The sequence below is a fragment of the Mercurialis annua genome, linkage group LG2 (genome assembly GCF_937616625.2).
Source record: "Mercurialis annua linkage group LG2, ddMerAnnu1.2, whole genome shotgun sequence".
Lineage (NCBI taxonomy): Eukaryota > Viridiplantae > Streptophyta > Magnoliopsida > Malpighiales > Euphorbiaceae > Mercurialis > Mercurialis annua.
In genome coordinates this window covers 43562904-43583772 of record NC_065571.1, presented here as the reverse complement: position 1 = coordinate 43583772, position 20869 = coordinate 43562904, and the positions used below count along the sequence as shown (strand labels likewise).

The 20869-nt window shown below is 33.6% G+C and overlaps 2 protein-coding genes and 1 long non-coding RNA gene across 4 annotated transcripts; all 3 read left to right on the top strand.

Moving 5' to 3' along the window:
• The first annotated feature begins 1660 nt into the window (after nt 1-1660).
• LOC126669233 (probable metal-nicotianamine transporter YSL7) lies at nt 1661-6236 on the top strand. Of its 2 annotated transcripts, XM_050362645.2 has the most exons (6): nt 1661-2214; nt 3893-4050; nt 4186-4283; nt 4373-4507; nt 4593-4782; nt 4868-6236. In XM_050362645.2, the coding sequence occupies exons 1-6, from the start codon at nt 1806-1808 to the stop codon at nt 5972-5974; spliced, it is 2097 nt and encodes a 698-aa protein (XP_050218602.1). In that variant the 5' UTR covers nt 1661-1805; the 3' UTR covers nt 5975-6236. The 2 variants fall into 2 exon arrangements, with proteins under 2 accessions (XP_050218602.1, XP_050218603.1); XM_050362646.2 differs by lacking the exon at nt 3893-4050 and having other exon boundaries at nt 1921-2214.
• A 10696-nt stretch (nt 6237-16932) lies between these two features.
• On the top strand, nt 16933-18493 carry LOC130015048 (uncharacterized). The gene is made up of 3 exons (XR_008790056.1): nt 16933-17129; nt 17220-17318; nt 18162-18493. It is a non-coding gene; the product is annotated as an uncharacterized LOC130015048 (long non-coding RNA).
• A 1142-nt stretch (nt 18494-19635) lies between these two features.
• On the top strand, nt 19636-20793 carry LOC126669913 (uncharacterized). The gene is made up of 3 exons (XM_050363555.1): nt 19636-19885; nt 19982-20089; nt 20352-20793. Exons 1-3 carry the CDS (start codon nt 19649-19651, stop codon nt 20790-20792), a joined length of 786 nt encoding a protein of 261 aa, XP_050219512.1. The 5' UTR covers nt 19636-19648; the 3' UTR covers nt 20793.
• Nucleotides 20794-20869: the final 76 nt, after the last annotated feature.

Here is a 20869-nt window from a genome sequence, read left to right as displayed (position 1 = left end):
ATTAGTTAGTAGATTCATTCTTTTCTGTTGTAGCTAGACTCACACACTGAATGTGTGTTTTGTAATTCTGTTTCTCTGGCTTGCCACGTCAGCTTTAGGCAGTTACAGCTGATGTAGTATATAAAAGCCAGCTTGTAAACTTTCTTGAATTAATGAGAAAAGTTTCAATTTCTAATATATTCGTCCACATACAGTTTAATTTGGAAAATTAAGCGCAAAACGACGCCGTTTTAGCGCAAAACGGTGCCATTTTACATTCAAATGACGCCGTTTCACATCTCGTGGACAAATGTGCCAAAAAATGAAAGTTGGTGATTTTTTATGTCAAGAAAAAAAAATTATGTTAAATACCAAAAACACGCGAAAGTTGGTGATTTTTTATGCAAATAAGCCTAGTTTTTTCTTATCCATTTAAGCTCTCAATGTTTTTTAACTTTGCAAAAGAATCCTTTAATATTTTTCAAAAAAGAACATAAGTCATTCTAGTTTTTTTGGATACTTTTATAATTAATGTAGACTTTTTTAAAGTGTGAGGTTTATTTGCACCTTTTAGAAATACTAAAAGCTGACGTGGTTAAGAAATAAAAAAAAAATAAAAAAACTTATGTAATCTTTCTGAATAATTTGAAGAATTCTCTTGTACATTCTGCCTTTACAAATTTATTCCGGTTTGACAATTTCATTGCACTTCTATCTAAAAAAATTCCATCAATTTAATTGTGTCAATATTTCATTGAAAGTTAGAGAGTTTACAATTAAATTTTAATGTTGTTTTTTATTTTTTTTAGTTGGAAGTTAAGTTTTAAAATTTTGAAAAATAATTTTTGCTCCTTACGAAGTTAGTATAAAATTTTAGCTGAAAAATTGTGACAATTAATTGATTAGAAAAAATTAATAAAATTATAAATGAAATTATCTAATAGGGTTAAATTTGCAAAATAATAAAGAGTCAACGCGCCTCTTGAACTTGTGATACGGGGTTATCTAGCTTAATTTTTGAACAACTAACCCAAAACTCTTTATTTTTTGATCAAATAACCCCATAATTTATATTTTTATTTCAAAAAATAGATTTAAGATAATTATACCGCAACAATTAGGGTAGTATCTAATTATTATTTTTACATCCCTCACTTTCGATTTGTATTTACACGTTTTAAAAATACAATTATTGAGTTATTTGACCTAACAATAAGGAGTTTTGAGGTTAATTGCTCAAAAAAGTATAAATTGTGTTAGATGAACCCGTGTCACAAGTTTAGAAGACACGTTGACCCTTTATTCATTTGCAAAATATCAATTTTTTTTGCATTAAATTCCAATATGACATATGCCACATGGATAAAAAAATAATTTTAAAAAATTAAATATAAGTACAGCAAAAAGATGAAATATAGGTAGAAGTATAAAATTGTAAATTTTTGGTTTAAATTATAAAAACACACAAAAGTTTAAAATTTAACACCATTATGCCAAAGATCTAAGTTAAGAGATTCGATTTAGATCCTTAATTTTAAATTCAATCTACACCTTTCTAAATAACTTTGATTTTGTTGTTTACAACTTTACATTAAAATAAAGAGTTCAATATATATATATAAAAACAAAAGCAATAAATTAGAGAGTATGAGTAAAAGAAGTAGTCAAAATTGATGGCAGCTCTTCTTTTCTTTTAGCCAGCAACGCAAATAACATACTCTCATTTTCATTTCCTCCAAGTCAATCTTCCCACCACATCAACAAAAATCCACCACTACCCATTTGCTCAATTCAACAAATTATCCCATCAGATTGAACAACAGAACATGGAGACTGATAAAACTGAGATGGGTCTTGAAATGGAGCGTAAGAACAAAAGAAACCCAGAAGTTGAAGAGGAAGAAGAAGAAAGGCAAGCAAAATACTATTCGGTGGAGGAAACATTTGATGAACACGAAGTGCCACCAACATGGAGAAATCAACTGACTTTAAGGGCGTTTGTAGTGAGCTTTGTGCTGAGTATATTGTTCAGTTTTATAGTGATGAAACTGAATCTTACCACTGGGATTATTCCTTCACTTAATGTGTCTGCTGGTCTTTTGGGGTTCTTTTTCCTTAAAATGTGGACTGCTCTTGTTTCCAAGATTGGATTTGTTAATCCTCAGCCCTTTACTAGGCAGGAAAATACTGTTATTCAGACTTGTGTTGTTGCTTCTTCTGGAATCGCTTTCAGTGGTACTCCTCTCTCTCTCACTCTATGTAACTCTGTTCTTGTTTTAATTTTATGTTACTTGATTGAAGTTTTGAGTTGGTTATTGTTTTGTTAAGGATCTGATTGTAAAGATGGATTGTTTAGTGGCGTGGACAGTTCTTCGATCGATGTTTTCTGTTTTAGAAACGTGTCGGAACTTGGCGTTTCAGACACGGAACTTAGAAAACTTTAATGTATCATTGTTTCGCCGTGTCTGTGTTCCGTTTTTCGTGTCTGTGTGTCTGTGCTACCTAGGGAAGATTCACTATGTGTAAGATATTTTTCTTGTTGATTATGTTTTAGTTAGTAGAATGAAAAATAAAATGACAATCTTTTCATCTTATCAAATGAAAGACAAAGGACTTTGTACTTTTTCTTTTGTTTTATCTTTTGCATTCCTTTATGTAAAAATGTTTTTTAACTTTTTTAAGTAATATGGAATGTTTGTTTTATAAGTTGTAATGGAATAAGCAAGTTTTTAATCACTTGGTTTTTATATTATTGATTTTCAAAGTATTATTTTAGGATTTGGTAAATAATATAATGAATAATAGGAGATAAAGGAGGATACACATGTTTTCTTTCATGAAAAAAAGAAGGATATTCTAGTGTTGATAAAAGGGAAAGTGGTAACTTCAAAAGTGAGACTCTGTGCTTTTTATATTGGTGGTTTAGAATTTAGATGACATATGACCTTCTTTTGCATTGATAATAGTTTATATTTACTTTGTCAACCAGTAAAGTTAGAATTCAGAGAACATAGAATGCTAATTGCTTAAAGAACACATATTATTATCACACTGTCTCAAATACATTTTTAATGATATAATTAGTTCAAAGATTTCTTCAATTCGAAGTTGACTAAGTAACCCTTTTAGTTGATCCTGTGATATTGTTTCTGTTTCTCTTATTCTTAAAATATTGTCTCTTATAAGCTCATTTTCTATGAGTTATCTTGCAAGCTACGGAATGGAATCAATTAATTCTTATGAAATTGAACACTAGAAGACTAAAACTTCATATGCAGTCTAGGGTGACAATCATGCTCATGCTCATGAGTTTTATACCCTATTTTCAGCATAAAAAAATATGATGTATCGACTTTTTGAGCATTTACATAAGCTAGCCTGGTGCAAAAGAATAAGAAGGATGAAAAGTTTACTTTTGGCTGATACATTCCGGTTCTTTGTGGTTATTTAAGCATTTGTTTTTCTATACGCTTCTATACTTTAGTAACAACAAATTATTGAGCATTTGAATTAATTAACTAATGCAAAAAAAAAAAGGTAAAGAAATGAAATAAAACTTTCTGATCATATCTGATTCACCCTGCTAGTCCAGTTCGCTCCTCCATTTTCAGCTATTTGAAATTTGTTGGTCAGATTTTCACTTATTTACGTGTTTATAGGCATGCCATTTCTAAAGGGGACATCATTTCCATGTTCAAGATAGTGATTTGATGGCTTGTTATGCAAAATTTCATTTAAATCTTTAAAACTTTAATAACATGGCCAACAGGGGCTTAGAGTTTCAAATTTCTGAAACTATGTTCAGCTTGAGTGTATTTTATTATTGATGCTTGTGTTCTTGAGAATTTTTACCGGGTGCAATCACTTCCGTATTTTAATCTATATAGATTGCTTATGATTGATGCACAAATAGGGGGCTTTGGGAGTTACCTCTTTGGAATGAGTGACATTATTGCAAAACAATCAGCAGAAGACAAAATTGATCATAAAAATCCAACATTGTCTTGGATGATTGGCTTTCTCTTTGTAGTTAGTTTTCTGGGCCTCTTCTCGGTGGTGCCTCTCAGAAAGGTACAAACAGCATGTATGAACTGATAGAGTGAGCTAGCAACTATTAGTTAAATTGTTCATACAGTATACTTCGTGTTTGCTGTTTCCGTAAAATCTATTTTCCAATTTACACCTAATTATCTTGATTGGCTTCAGATCATGATCATAGACTTCAAATTGACATATCCAAGTGGTACTGCAACTGCTCATCTCATCAACAGTTTCCACACTCCTGCGGGAGCCAAGCTAGCAAAGTAAGTCCTATCCCTGTCGATTTTTTTAATTAAAATGGGTATGTGACGCTTGTTGAAAGTCAATAATCATTGCTATTCTTCCATTGCAGGAAACAAGTAAAAACGTTAGGCAAATTCTTCTCTTTCAGCTTCATGTGGGGTTTCTTTCAATGGTTTTATACTGCAGGAGATCATTGTGGATTTTCCAACTTCCCTACCTTTGGTCTTAAAGCATATAAAAATAAGTAAATAATATTTCCCTTTAAAAAAGTTTATTTACTGTTAAAGAATATATCTTCTGGCATAAGCACACATATTTGTTCTGTGCAGGTTTTACTTTGACTTCTCGGCAACATATGTTGGAGTTGGAATGATTTGTCCATATATTGTCAATGTATCGGTGTTGCTTGGAGGAATTCTTTCGTGGGGTATAATGTGGCCTCTGATAGAAAACAAAAGGGGTGACTGGTATCCTGCAGAACTCGAGACAAGTGACATACATGGCCTTCAAGGTTACAGAGTAAGTTTCTAACCAAGTAACGGAGTTGAATAGTGTTTACCAAGGGATGTTCATTGCCATTGACTAGCTTATGTAATAATTTCAGGTTTTTATTGCCATCGCCATGATCTTGGGTGATGGTTTATACAACTTCTTCAAGGTGCTAACCAGGACTCTGGTTGCCTTACTTTTCCAACTTCGAGGTCGAGGTACAAGGAACAGTCTTTCTGTTTCCGACCATCCTTCTCCCAAGAGCTCTAAGCTCTCTTATGATGACCAACGCCGGACTCGGCTCTTTCTGAAAGATCAGATTCCGGCGTGGTTTGCTATTTCAGGCTATGTTGCAATTGCTGCTGTTTCTACTGCCACTCTTCCACACATCTTTCACCAGCTTAAATGGTATTACATACTGGTCATCTACATCTTTGCACCAACCTTAGCGTTCTGTAATGCATATGGGTGTGGGCTCACGGATTGGTCTCTTGCATCCACCTATGGGAAGCTTGCTATTTTTACAATTGGCGCATGGGCTGGAGCCTCACATGGTGGTGTAATTGCAGGACTTGCTGCTTGTGGAGTCATGATGAACATTGTCTCTACGGCCTCTGACCTAACTCAGGATTTTAAGACTGGTTACTTAACCCTGTCTTCACCACGTTCGATGTTTGTGAGCCAAGTAATTGGCACCGCAATGGGTTGCATAATTTCTCCTTGCGTGTTTTGGCTATTCTATAAAGCCTTTGATGATCTTGGGCAGCCGGGAAGTGAATATCCGTCTCCAAATGCTGTTATTTACAGAAACATGGCTATATTAGGGGTACAAGGGTTTTCGGCTCTGCCCAAGGAATGTCTCTTGCTTTGTTATATATTTTTCGGTACAGCCATTCTGATAAACTTGATCAAAGACACATTGGCTAAGCGTTGGGCAAGATTCATTCCTCTGCCGATGGCAATGGCTATACCTTTCTATTTGGGGCCGTACTTTGCTATTGACATGTGCGTAGGAAGCTTCATTCTATTTGTGTGGGAAAGGATCAGCAAGACCAAGGCAGACGCCTTCGGCCCTGCAGTAGCTTCTGGTTTGATTTGTGGGGAAGGAATATGGACTCTGCCTAGTTCAATACTTGCTCTCGCCGGAGTTAAGCCTCCCATTTGTATGAAGTTTTTGTCAGGGGGAACAAATAACAGGGTCGACACCTTCTTACGATCATGAGATCGAATATCTAGCTCTTGTGATGCTCTTGAGACTTTGGATTGTCAAGTGTACATGTTTTTGGTAATGTGGTGGCAAATGGATACGAATGGTAAAGACTATAAGGCGAAATGCACATCCTTATATCTACTCTTTATTAATGCATCAAATTCTTTTTAGATATATAGAACTGTAAGATTTCTCAACATTCACTGTTACATCCCGGGTAAACTCGGGTAAGGTTTTGGTTCGGTTTGATTTAGTAAAATTTTAAACTAAAGCATTCCATTCTATAACAGATAGAATAAACGTTAAATTACTCCTATCTACTCAATTTTTCCTAATATATTTCAAAAACCAACAAATAATCTGAAAAGAAAATCAACATATGGGGGCGAGCAAATGGAAACCAAACGATTTAACCCAAAATCAAATTACTTTATCTGAACTGAACAAATTAACCGAAACCGATTCAGCCAAAAAAAGTAAAATGTAAAACAAAACAGTCTGAGGAGCTGTTGTTGGAGCAGCAGCTGCTCCTCCTTTTTCGAAAAAAAAAATTATTTTTTTTAATTTTTTTAATAAATTGACACATAATTTTAGTATTTTAAATTAGTTTGGTTGAAAAAAAATTCCGGCGACGGTGGTGGATCGATCGGGAAAAAATGGGACGGTCGGTACGGGAGATGCGGCCGAAAACGGTGTCGGTGGTATTTAATTGGATAAAATATGTTGAAAAAATTTATAAGTATAAAATTGGTAATTTTATTAAACTTAAGAACTTAAATGCACTTTTAACCTAATAATTGCCACGGTGGCATATTGTGTGGCACGCCACCGTAGGCTCCACATCAGCAAAATTGATTATCAATTGGGTGTTGGACAAAATTGAGATAAAATAATCTGTTTCTGGCCAAAATTGACAAAATTAATTTTGTGAAACTTTTGTGACAGGTTTTACCTTTTTACAGTGTTTGGCCTTAATATTTTGGTTAATATAATATTTAAGAAATATGTTTTATTTTATACTTTCTTGTAATATTATCTCTGCATGTTATTTTATTTTTAAATTATACTTTTTAGTTTTTAGTAATTAAATTTTCATTTTTTTTTCGAACCGTCAGGAACCGGAACCGACCGAGTCTGAACCAGCCCGGAACCATCACTTAAACGGGTCCGAGCCAGTTCATTTTGTTGAACCGCGATCCGGCCATTCTGAACTGGAACCGGGTTATAAACTGTGGCTAGCTCTAGTTTGTAGTGTATATAAGTATTTAATGGGGAAAATAACAAAACTATATAAAAAGAGGAAGGAAATAACAACAATGCTAAGTTTGTTGAAATATTACATGAGCACCTCAAAAAATTGAAACTTTACATTTAATACCTTACCAATGAGGATGCAACACATGGCACATACAAAACAAGTAAAAAAAGTCAAAAATGCGTCAGAATAGGTCAAAAACGCGTCTGACATGCGTCTGACACGCGCGTCAGATGCGTGCGTCAGTCACGCGTCAGTTTGTCAAAAATTCAAACTTGTATCATTTATGTATTTGTTATTTATCAGATATGTATTAAGGAAATATCTGATTATTATTTTTTCATATTTCTAAAACAAAAATAAATTTATAAATAAATAAATATATTATTAATATGTATTATTTATGTGTTTCTAAGATGTATTTATAATATATTTTAAATTAAAAGATACATGTATCACGTGCTTTAATTAAAATTCATACATCAAATAATATCAATAACATTTTGATATGTTATTATTCACTATAAAATGAAGGCCTAATCACTCAAAAACCCCTCACCTTTAAACTTTTTTTCAATTCCACCCCGACGTTGAAAATTTGTCAATTTTACCCACTTTTGAATTTTCTGTTTTCAATTGTACCCCAATATTTTAATTTTTGTTAATTTTTTTACTTAAATGATGAAATTATTCAATTAATTAAGTCTAAACATGAAATTAAATTCTTTTTTATTCAAAAAAGTACAAATAAGTTCTTTATTTTTAAAAACTAATTAAAAACCATAATCAAATTAACACTAATATAAATTCTTAATTAATTTAACGAAATTTAAATAAATTTTAAAAATATACAATTAATATATGCGAGACATGGAGAATGTTTTAAACAAATTTCCAAACGCAAAAGACGTTAATTTAATTTTTCAGGGTACAATTGAAACACAAAAATGCAAAATAGGGTAAAATTGACAAATTTTCAACGTCAGGGTATGATTGAAAAAGGGCTAAAAGGTCGGGATTTTTTTAAGACATTAGGCCTAAAATGAAGCATAAAAGTAATAAGTTGAGGTGTATATATGATATCAAAATGTTATTGATATTATTTGATATATTATTATCTTTGAAGTGTATATATAATATATTTTAAATTAAAGATACACTTATCACATACTTTAATTGAAATTCACGCATCAATAACATCTTTATATGTTACTCGATATAAATATTTTTAATATACATGATATATACACAGAAAAAAAAAGAACTAATAACAATATTATCCACTTCATTAGCATTAAAATATATTTTTCTCTTTATTTGCAACAATTTCTCATTATGCGTCAAAACTATTTCTAATATGTATAAGAGTTGTATCGTATATGTATAGTATTTTTATTTGAATTGTATATTTAACGCATTGAATATATAATTTACGGGTAGTTGAAATGTATCTATAACATATATTAAAATAAAAATATGCCACATGCTCTGTAATTTGTACAAAATATTTATCAATGATACGTATTAAAGATATATTTATCATGTTTTAATTGTATATGAAAGATGTATCTAACAAATACATCTAAAATGTATCTGATATGTATAAGCTGTTTTTGGTATGTATTGATGATGTATCGGAGATGTATGGATATGCATAAGAAATGTATCGAAAATGTATTTTGAAGGCATTGAGGTACCACCATTGACGAAGTGACGCGTATACTATTAAGGATATATCTATCATGTATAAATTATATATCAAAAATTTATATAACAGATACAACTAAAAAACATATCAATAATGAATTAATATATATATATATATATATATATATATATATATATATATATATATATATATATATATATATATATATATATATTTAAAAATGAATCTATTTGAGCTGTTTCTGACATGTATTGTAGATGTATAATATATGTATTTGGATATGTATCAAACATGTATTTTGAAGTTAGCAAATAATAATATACTAATCCATATCACATGATGCATAAAAAATAAAAAATAACATATCTCTTAAATAATATAAATAGATGGTACATCTCAACTACATAAATAATATAAGTTCAAAATTTAAAGAAAACTACACATACATTGGAAAATAAGATACAAAAACTTGCCGCTTCTTACTCGACACCATATTCTGAGGTAACTTCATGAGAGCTGCTGATCGTGTCTCTTATTTGAGCTGTTTCTGACATGTATTGGAGATATATAATATATGTATTTGATATGTATCAAACATGTATTTCGAAATTAGCAAATAATAATATACGAATCCATATCACATAATGCATAAAATATAAAAAATAACACATCTCTTAAATAATATAAATAGATAGTACATCTCAACTATATAAATAATATAAATTCAAAATTTTCACTAAAAATATTGTTGAATCATAAACTACAAATTAAAAACATTAAAACACTCATAGATTTTTTACCCACTAAATCTGGAGTTTATTCTATACCCTTTCCTACATAACAAAAATATTTTTCAACTGATCAATGGTTATTTCCAATTCTTAATCAGTTATGTTATTTTTCTTCAACTCAAATTTTGAATTCAAGAATTCTCTCTCTCTAAGTATATATAAATATCTATACTTTTTCTTTCTTGAACTCAAAAAAATTCATGATCCATCTTATTGAAAAAATGAGTAAAATTAAATAAGTAGCAGATTGTTTAAAATAAGAGATGTTCTGAGCATAGATCTTGAAAGATTGAATTGTATAGCTTCTTTATGGCAATTAAAAACTTCCAACTGTCTTCGTCTTCACTTACCCAAGAATTTCTGCGAGCTTCCGATCATGGGTTTCCCGAAAGATTTTCCGACATGCCCAACTAAGCAACAGTTCATCGATTATTCGGAGAAATACGCAGAGTAATTCGATATACAACCACGTTTTAACGAGACAATTTCACTTGCTGAGCACGATCGAGATCTTGGATTTTGGCGCGAGTACGATCGAGTTCTTAAGCTTCCGGCAATGGCAGTTAATAAATGAAAGGAAATAAATGGTGAGAGATGAAGAAGAAACCAGTAAGCTGTATATGTGTTGATCTCTCCTTCTTTTTTTTTCAATTAAAGCGACACGTGTACAGCTTAGATGAATCACGTACGAATTGTAATAATTTCCCGTTTTTTGCTCAAAAATGTAAAGGAAAATGTTAGCACTGCTGAAAGATTTGGACAGCTTTAGCAAAAATGTAAAAAAAGCCCGGTATTAGCCCATTCCTGTAATTTTCTCTATTTAATGTACAATTTTATTTATATTTGGATATACTCTCATTAGCATTATTATATCATCTTTTAGTTTTTTTTAGGGATATCATATCATATTTTAGTTTATTGTTAGCATAAATTTATTAATTTTAGTTTATAATATATATAGTCATAAAGTTTAGGGGTTCTGGTAGAAATTAATGAATAGTTTGATGACCAATTTGAAGCTTTTGTCCAATTTGCTTGCCTCTATATTTTATCATCTTCTTTCCTGTAATTAGGGGTGATCTCGGTTCGGTTCGGTTCAGAGAAATCTGATACCAAACCAGATTAACCTTAAAAAATGAATACCAAATTGTGCCTCTTCGGTTAGTGGTTAATTCGGTTCGTTTAATTGAAAGTTTGGTTAACCGCGGTTCGGTTATGTCGGTTAACCGTTTTAAATAAATACTTAAAATGAAATTAAATTCGAAAAATTACAAGGATGAAATAAGCAATTTTTACAGATTTAAATCAAACCTAACTGGCCAACTCCTAAATAGCTAAATATATTACACAAGAATTTTGCACTTGTGTACAATGTAAGTATCAAAAAATAGAAACTAAATAATTACAGCCATTTTTAATTACAATTCAAAAAATTTAGGCTAAGTATAAGACCTAAATTATATTCACAAACTGGGCAGCTTCAAAAAAAGGAGTTTGCAGGCCAGCTTCAGAATCTTCCCCAAAACAACAGCAGCTGCAAAATAGAAAACACAAAGATTGTTTTTGTATAAAGCAAACAATTGAACATTGATGAAATTAACTAAGACATAATACAATTCTAATAAATTAGGCTCAGCATTCATAAATTTTAAGCCAATGATAACCCAACTTTTAAAAGGCAACAAAAAACTGATGTCGCACAATTAAAAATCAAGTAGTTCTGGGCTTAAAGGTGGAAACTTCATCATAGCCAAGAACAAATATGAAAATTTAGCATAAGACAGAGAAATCCACAAGTATTTTCACTACACAGCAAACTACTCAACATATCTCATCAATGTCAATTTGCTAAATTTGGCTCAGATAGTGTAAATCAAGTATAATAAACCAAAGATCATAAAAAGGTGGCAACACAAAAATAAGTGCCTCACAGTTTACAACCTAAAGCAATTACAACTTGGATGTGGAAGCATTCATCATAGCCATTTAGCATACTAAGACAGAAAGGCTCAGATTTGCAGTGTATATCAAGCATAAAATACCAAAGATCATAAAAAGGTGGCAACACAAAAACAAGTGCCTCACAATTTACAACCTAAAGCATTCTAACTTAGATAGGAAAGCATTCATCATAGCCATTAGCATACTAATACCTAGGGTCTTAGACAGAGAAATCAGGCCAAGTCAAACAGCAAGACAAACCACAAGCAGATATCTACAATGTCTAAGTATGCCAACATTTCATTAGTATCAAAAGGGAAACAGAGAATAAGTAAAAGGCATCAGAATAGGAGCAAGCAGCTTCCACCAGGTCAGGTATTCAAAGCAAACATTCATCAAGTAAATGAAAGATTAAATAGTTATAGTCTTGTAGACAAACTATTAATCATTTGCTACATCTTTAAACCCTGAAAAGAAAATAAGCACAGTTAATAGCAGAAGTTGAAAAGTAAAAAGTTAAAAAAAGAAAACTTAAAAATAGAAATAGTTACCTTCTTCTAGCTCTTCTAACTCTTTCAAAGTCTGCTCAACAAAAACAGGCTTTGATGGATCTCTAAGCCAATCTTGAGTGCAAATCAAAGCCTCCACAATCTTAGGAGTTAGACAACTCTTATAATCATCAAGCACTCTGCCACCAGTGCTAAAAGCAGACTCTGAAGCAACTGTGGAGACTAGTACTGCAAGTATATCTCTGGCCATTCTAGAGAGGACTGGAAACCTTTGAGAATTGAACTTCCACCAATTCAAAATATCAAATTTTTCATCATTAAGAACTACTGCCTCACTTAGGTATATATCTAATTCAGTTTTTTGGCTTCCACCCACACATCTAGTCTCCATCATTTGCTGCATGAATCTTTCTTTCAACACAGAAGTAGCTTGAGAAAACTGGCCTGGAGATTTAGAAGGACTGCTACTCTGGCAAGTACCAGCTAATTCTTTCTTGTAATGCACATCATAATCATCAAATAACAGACTCAAATCATGAACCAAACTAGTGAACAAGAATTTGCCATTTACAGAGCCATACATTTGCTTAAGGGTATACTCCATATACATAATCCTATCACTAGGATCCAAAATATTAGCAAAGAAAATCATTTTATTCATAACCAAAGGATCACCCCAATACTTGTCAAACTTAGCTTTCATTCTAGTACCCATTAATGTCACAGACACATCAGTAGAAGCCATCCAATCTTGTAGAACAGTACACACATCAGAAATCTCATTCAAATGGTTGTTAGCAGTCACATAAAGAGAACCAGAAATTCTCAATGTCATTTTATAAAAGCATTCTAACATACTACACAACTCTATAACATTTTCCCAATCACTAAAAGTAGGCACATCATCACCTAAGTCTTTTTTAAAACTGGACTCCACATCCTCATACTCTTCAAACACTTTCTGATATAATAAAGCAGTACTCAACATAAGATATGTTGAATTTCATCTAGTTGTCACATCAAGACACAAGGAACGCTTAGTTTCAGTTTCAGTTGACAGTTTACATTCTTTAAATTTACTCAACCTAAATGGTGAATTCTTAATGTATCTAACTGTTATCCTAACCTTTTCAAACGAAGAACTAGACTCTTTCATGCCATCAGAAACAACAAGATTGACAATGTGAGCTATACATCTCATGTGTGCATACTTGCATCTTTCAGGTGTAGTACCCCAACTCAGCATTTTTTCATAAAAAAGTCATAACAACAGTGTTATTTTCAGTATAATCCAGAGTTACAGAAAATATGTTTTTAACCCCCCACTCTTGCAAACAAGCTTCCATTGCCTTAGACATATACTCACCCTTATGTTTAGAACAAGGGACAAAAGAAATTATCTTTTTATTTAGCTTCCAATCATGATCAATATAGTGGGCAGTGATGCACATATAATTAAGTCTTTGATTAGAAGTCCAGCAATCACTAGTTAGACTGACTCTTTGTGTACTAGTTTTGAAAATCTTTTTCAGTTTCAACTTCTCCTCAACAAACATACTATAGCAATCTCTGTTCACAGTGAATCTAGAAGGAATTTTAAACATTGGACAAGAAACACTCATTAACTTCCTAAACCCCTCATTCTCAACAAATTTAAAAGGTAATTCATCAACAACTATTATATATGCAACAGCCTGCCTAACTGAATCCTGATCAAACTTCGAAGCAGTAAGACTAAACATTTCAGAACCACCAGCAAGACCAACATTTGACACAGGTTGGAAAGAAAGAAGAGCTTGCCTGGTTTCCATAGAGTGAGGGCGTTTAGTGCATTTCATCATGTGAGTCCTCAGAGTGGAAGTCCCATTCTTTTTAGCATTGCAGTTATATATACGAGCACAATATTTGCATTTTGCTTGCATAATAACACCTTTGCCATCTTTGATCGATTCAAAATGATCCCTCACTACTGACCTTTGCACATACTCTTTTCTTTTTTTTGAATTTGCTTCCACATTTGCAGTTTGTCCAGCAACAGCAGGGTCAGCAGGTGTATCATCCACCACAGGAATAGGGCTAGGGCTAGGTATAGCTTCCACACTAGCTGTTTCTTGGCCAATTCTAGGCTCAAGCTGGGTAGCTATATCAATTACAGACTCCATCTACAAAATGAAATCCATAACATAAAGGATCAGACATGAAACAAGCACTAAATAGTTTGAATCAAAATTCACAAATCACAATAAACTTTCAGAATCACAAAAAGAGACATATTACCTTATAAATAATCAAACTAAGCTTCAACCGAAGTATTTTCCAATTAACCTCCAGATCATCAGACATGAAACAAGTACCAAGAACGGTATGCATAACAAATTCACATTAAACTTCCAGAACCACACAAATAATGAAACAAGAGACATATTACCTTATAAATGATCAAAAAAAGCTTCCACCGAAGTATTTTCCAAATAACCTTCGAGTTATTGTTCATGAAAGGCAAAAAAAACAGACGGGAACAAAATTCATAAGAAAACAGAGCAAATATGTTCAAGAACCCAAATTAAAACCAGAATAAACAAACTAAAAGAACCAAAGCATATTAGACTCGGCTATACCTCAAATAAATCGAGTCACTTTGTTAAGAAATACCAGATCTGCAACCAAAACAACCTCGGTTTTCGGTTAACCGTGCCTTAATACCAAACCAGAACCACAAACCGTGATTTTTAAAAATCACAATCCAAGCCAACCCATATACACCATATAAACCACTCCATAATCTATTTCGAGCTGGTTCGGTTCGGTTCCTCGGTCCGGTTCGGTTTTTGCTCACCCCTACCTGTAATACTCATACTGCGAACAATGACAAAAGCTTCCTCCTATTATTAAAACTCAACCAAATCACTCTGAAATTGGTGGATTATAAAACAAAAACCGTCTTAAAAAGTGATAATGAGATTCAGGTATTTTCAAATTTTTTTTGATCAAATAACTTCATAATGGAATAAAGAGCCCCAAAAACTATTAGAGCAACCATAATCTGTCATTAAAAGTTGTCGAAAAAGTGACGGTCAGAATTGAGAGGTAATAGCGGTTTTTAATTTTCTAGTGAGTGACGACTGAATTTTTTTTTACAATTTCACATACCAATAAATTTTCCGTTTAAAAGATGTTGATGAGGATGCTGAAACATTTTTTATTGCTGAAATATTTTTTATTATGGTCTACACATAATCATTTTTTTAAAAGGAAAATTTTCTAGATGCTTAGAGTTATAAAAGAATGATAGGTCATCATGTATTAAATTGTTAAAATCAAATGTTTTTATTTAAAATTAAAAAACACGCTAAAATTCATGATGTTTAAAATAATTAAGCCTTGAATGAATTTTTAAATAGTATATAAAAGACACTTCTTTTTATTTTAAATATGAAAGGTATATCTATACCTTTTAAAAAATATTAATACATTGTATGAGAGGTTAATTGGGAAAAAAATTAGTAGTTTGCAAGTGAAATAGAAAAAAATTAGTTAAAGGGTCTCGCAAGTCAAAATAGTATAGTTCAAAGGTCAAATAGAACAAATTCAGATTCTACTTTTCCACTTCAGCGGGCGTGTCATTCATGAACAGTTTGAGCGGTTAAATAAAACAAAATTAATAGCTAAGAGCAGGGACGAAGCCAGAATTTTTTTCGGATGGGCAAAAAAGATTATAACCATTATTAAACTATCATAGAAAATGAAAATAATAATAATTTAATTTCATTAATAAAACAAATTGAGTCTAATTTGATATAAAAATATTAAATATCAGTCACAAAATTTCACACTTCTTTTATATCATAAAATTCATCAATAGTACCGGTGCAATAGGTAGTCGAAACAAATTTATTTATTGAATTACTAATTGACTACAAATATAAACATAAAAAATAATCCATAAAAAATTCTAAAAAATAAAAATAAGAAATAAAAATCTTAAATTATAATATAAGTTAAAATAATTATCTTGATATTTGAGGTTCAATATATCAACCAATTAAATCGAGAAATTAAATCGAGAAATTAAATCAATTCATAAATTAATTACGATAGTCGGTGCCGGTGAAACAAATTAATGAGTAAAAAGAAAGTAGAACGACGAAAGCTCTATGCTTGCAAATTAAATTTGTGTTTTTTTTATTTTAATAAAACTTTTAAATAAGCAAATAAGAGTCAGATTAATTACTAATTAATTTAGTACATGAAAATAAAAATTATATAGACACTACTAGAATGTCCGAAGATAGCGACGGAAATTACCGACGGACTGCATTACCGACGGAAATCGGCGACGGATAAAAGTCCATCGCCAATTTCCCAGGAACTTGAGGCGGGAAGAGGGAAAGCACACTCCCGCGTTTTTGCCGACTGATATTGTCGACGGATTAAGTAGCCGTCGGGAAATTTTCCGACGGAAAGCGTTATCCGTCGCTAATTTCCCATGAAATTGAGGCGCGAAGTGGCAAAGTAAACTCCCGCCGTTTTTACGACTGCCTTTGCCGACGGATAATGGTATCCGTCGGGTAGTTTGCCGACGGAATTCATATCCGTCGGCATATTTCCACATCTTCAAACGCTGCGTTTGGCAGTTAAGTTTACCGACGGATTCGTATATAATCCGTCGGTAAATCCTAACTAAATGAAGCGCAGCGTTTTAGGGCTAAATTTGCCGACGGAATTTTCCGTCGGTAAATTTAGCCCTAAAACGCGAGCAGCCTCTTCTTCCCCATTCTCCAGCAGCCTCTTCTTCTCCCCCTTTTTCTTCTTTTCTTCCCTTTTCTGCCGCTTCCACCCACACCTCGCTGCCGCCTTCCGCCACACCTCGCTGCCGCCTTCCGCCTTCCGCCTCTCCTCGCTGTCGCCTCCCCTCGCTGCCGCTTCCCCTCGCTGCCGCTTCCACCCACCACTGCCGCCTTGCGCTGCCGCCTGCCATTTCCTCCGGCCACCAACGCCGCCGGTCAGTTTGCCATTTCAGTTAACGTTTTTATTTATTATTTTGTTTTTATTGTATTTATATGTAATTAATTTTTAATTTTTTTGAAAATAGTTGCTGCCGCCCGCTGCCGCCTGCCGCCCGCTGCCGCCTGCCGCCCGCTGCTGCCTCCGCCGCTTTCCGCTGCCCGCAGTTTTGCCGACGTCCATCTAGGTTAGTTTTTATAAAATTTGATTTTAATTAAATTAAGTTATTATAAGTGTAGTCGATTAAATTAAATAGTTAGTATATTTAGATTAGGTTAGATTAAATTAGGTGTTTATTTAGATTAGGTTAGATTAAATTAAATATTTAGATTAAATTAAATATTTAGATTAAATTAAACTTATTTAGATTAGGTTAAATTAAATAGTTAGTTTATTTAGATTAGGTTAGATTAAATTAAATTAGGTGTTTTGTAAAATTAAATTAGGTTTGATAATGGACTAATTAGATTTATTTAATTAGTTTATTTAAAATAGATTATATATTAGCCTAATTAGGTTTATTTGATAAATAATCGTTTCATTTTTAATTAATTAGTAATTAACCGGTTAATTAAGCCTAATTGATAAACATATTTAATTTAGGTCAAATGTGTTAAGTAAGGTTAATTTAATACGTAATTATTAGTGAGTTGTAGGTCAAATGTGTTTACTTACTTAATTAATTTTTAATTGTAGGTTAAATTTATAATATTTGGTAATTTTATAATTAAATAGTAATTATTAGACGTTTGGTTAATTAGATTTCATTTGTGTTATTTTTGCGTTAGTAATTAAAAATAATTGTGATTAATTGAGAAGTATCTTAAATTAAAAACATTAACTTGAATTGGTATGTTGGATATTTTCGTATATGTTTTATTTGCTTGCAGGCTTTCCCTGAAAAATGGGCGATGCTCATTTTTAGGGGAAATGCTGTCCGATTTTTGTTAGAAAATAATAACAATTAGATTAGAAAATAATAACAATTAGATTAGTAAACAATAACAATTAGATTACAATTTTAATGTAGACCTCTCTCTGCTGTGGATTCCTGATAGCTGGTGACAGTAGACGCCTGCTCCGATTTTTCTGACCGGGATCCAGCGTTGGCGTGCGGTTCTGCCCTACAACAAGTAGGTTTTATTTCTTTTTGTATTTTATTTACATAGTTAGATTAAAAACACTTCAATTTAATTAATTAAACACGATTTTATTCCCACCGAATAAAATCGTAATCCTAGCCGTAGATTTCCCGTCTCGTGACTTCAATCTATTGAATGTCGCGGGATTGTACAGTTTGTACAGTTCGCAAAACTCGTGCTTCCGTAATCTGACTGCCGAAAAAATATATGCGTAGTTACGGTAGAAAAATATTTTGTGGTTTTTCTAGCGTTTGTTCTCCGGGTGCATATTGGTATATACCGCGTAACGCTTGTTCTTCACAGAATATTTAATCAGCGTTACTCGGGATATAGTATATAGCGCACTTAAGGAGAACGACGCCGGAAGGCTGCCGAATATTTTTTTCCGTTCCTACACATATATGGTGGTCGGGTTACGGGGCGCCAGTTTTGCGAATGGGATAGGTCCATACCCTTTTAGCAGTCAATTTCATTGACGTTGCTATCCTTGAGCCTGTAAACCACCTAATTATTTGTGCAACAGACATGAATCAGGACCGCAGTTGGATGTATATTAGACATAGTAATGGATTGCTAGCGGAAGGATTTTTTGATAAGGTTGAGGAGTTTGTCGAGTTTGCTTTACGACATCCTGAATGTAAGAGTGGGGCAAAAATAAAATGCCCGTGCTCTAGAATCTGTATGACTAGTATTGTTACATGCATTAATGACTGATATTTATGTTTTTATATGTATGTTTATCGACGAATTGATTAATTATTTATTAATATTTGTTATTTATGTATGAAATTGTATGTGCATATCTACTTCTTTGTAGATATGAGGGGTCAGGGTAGCCGCAGACGTGTTGAGGACCGTCATCAGAGAGATCCGAGAGACACTGCCCCCACAGACGCTCCACCTGGCGGGGACGATGCGCAGCTTCAGGCGGCGCCTGGGCCGCAGAGGGAGGCCCAGCAGCAGGTCGAGTACGAGATTGATGCCTCGGGGAGGTTAAAGGTCGCACCTGACGCTCTAAGGTATTATCACTGTTATCCATTTTTTAAAGTTTAGTTATAAAACACTATTTAACTAATTTTATGTTTTGAAATGATAGGGAGCGGCTACATGACAGCGGGAAGGTCTCCAGAGGCTTGCTGGACATCTTTCGTTCCTGCTGGTTCATAGAAGGTTCTTCCTGGAAGGGATTGAAGGCGGAGCAGAAGACGTTCTACTGGGAGGAGTTCAAGGTAATATTTACATTAACATTTTATTCAATTTTAAGTTTCATATTATTTAAATTTACTAATTAATTATCTATTCATTTGTTAAATACGTGCAGAAGAAGTTTTGGTGGGACTCCATTTACCCCGAGCAGGCGATTAGAGATGTCTTTATGAGACATGCTGCTAATCGTTACAAGGACACAATTCACGCGATGAAGAGTGTTAGGGATAACAGTGTCACAGATGATATTTGGGCGGCATGGAATGCGATTTGGGATACGGCTGCGGCGAAGAGGAAGTCCGCCATCGCTCGGGCTAACAGGATGAGTGAGCCGTCAGGGCCCGGGACTGGACCGGTGCGCCACACGGCAGGATCGCGCTCAGCTGTGAAGCATATGACCGTTTTGGTAATTTTTCTAAATTTGTATTCTTCAGACTTAAATGATTATAGTGTTTAAATGTTCATTATTTATATCGAATTAAATTTATGATTTTTGTCTCAGAGTCAGGAGCTCGGTCGTCCTGCGACATATGCTGAGTTGCATGTTCGTATGCACTCGACAAAGGACGATCGGAACAAGTTTGTCGACAAGAGGTCGCAGGATAAGCATGTAAGTCTGATGTAACTTGAAATTGAATCGTTATTACTTGATTGTAGTTAATTAAAACATGTGAAATATAAATTGTGAACTGTGAACTGTGAACTGTGAATTGTATGTAGTCCATGTTTGTTTGCAGGAAGTCCCTGAAAATGGGTGATGCTCGTATTATAGAGGAGATGCTGCCGAATTTTAGTTAGGAATTTAAAGTTTAACTATTTCTGTTTTCGATTATCGAAATCGTACTAACTTGACTACTTGTTTATTTTTTCAGGAGCGTTTCCTTGCAGAGCGTGCAGCTGCGACCCAGTCCTCCCCGGATGAGGGCAGTTCGTCGACCCCGCAGTCCATCGACGAGAACGAACTGTTCTTGTCTCTCGAGGCGGTGAAGAAGCAGCGGGTTTACGGAGTTGGTTCAGCTGCAGCTTCGTACATCGCGTCATTCAAGGGCACCGGTGTACGCCGCGGCTCATGCTCGTCGTCCCAGCAGACTCACTCGACCGAGGATATCGAGGAGCGGATCCAGAGAGAGGTATCCGCTCGGGTGCAAGGGATGCGGGAAGAGATTCAGAGGGATGTGGAGTCTTCCGTCGACGAGCGGATTGCTGAGAGGGTCCGCTCGGAGCTGGCAAAGATGATGAGCACTCTACCAGAAGCCATGCGCCCCCCGCAGCCCCCCTCAGGTCCAGATGACGAGGATATTACTAGACTTTAGTTTTTTGTATTCATATACAGTATTATGCTTATAAACATCGACAAATTTGTTAACGCTTGTTCCGTATTTATATATAT

Bases quoted from the DNA above. Each gene is read 5' to 3' on its own strand.
- LOC126669233 (XM_050362645.2), top strand. From the start codon at position 1,806: ATGGAGACTGATAAAACTGAGATGGGTCTTGAAATGGAGCGTAAGAAC. The intron at 2,215-3,892 runs GTACTCCTCTCT...ATGCACAAATAG, and splicing joins TTCTGGAATCGCTTTCAGTG to GGGGCTTTGGGAGTTACCTC. The intron at 4,284-4,372 runs GTAAGTCCTATC...CTTCCATTGCAG, and splicing joins GCGGGAGCCAAGCTAGCAAA to GAAACAAGTAAAAACGTTAG.
- LOC126669913 (XM_050363555.1), top strand. From the start codon at position 19,649: ATGAGACATGCTGCTAATCGTTACAAGGACACAATTCACGCGATGAAG. The intron at 19,886-19,981 runs GTAATTTTTCTA...TTTTTGTCTCAG, and splicing joins TGAAGCATATGACCGTTTTG to AGTCAGGAGCTCGGTCGTCC. The intron at 20,090-20,351 runs GTAAGTCTGATG...TTATTTTTTCAG, and splicing joins AGAGGTCGCAGGATAAGCAT to GAGCGTTTCCTTGCAGAGCG.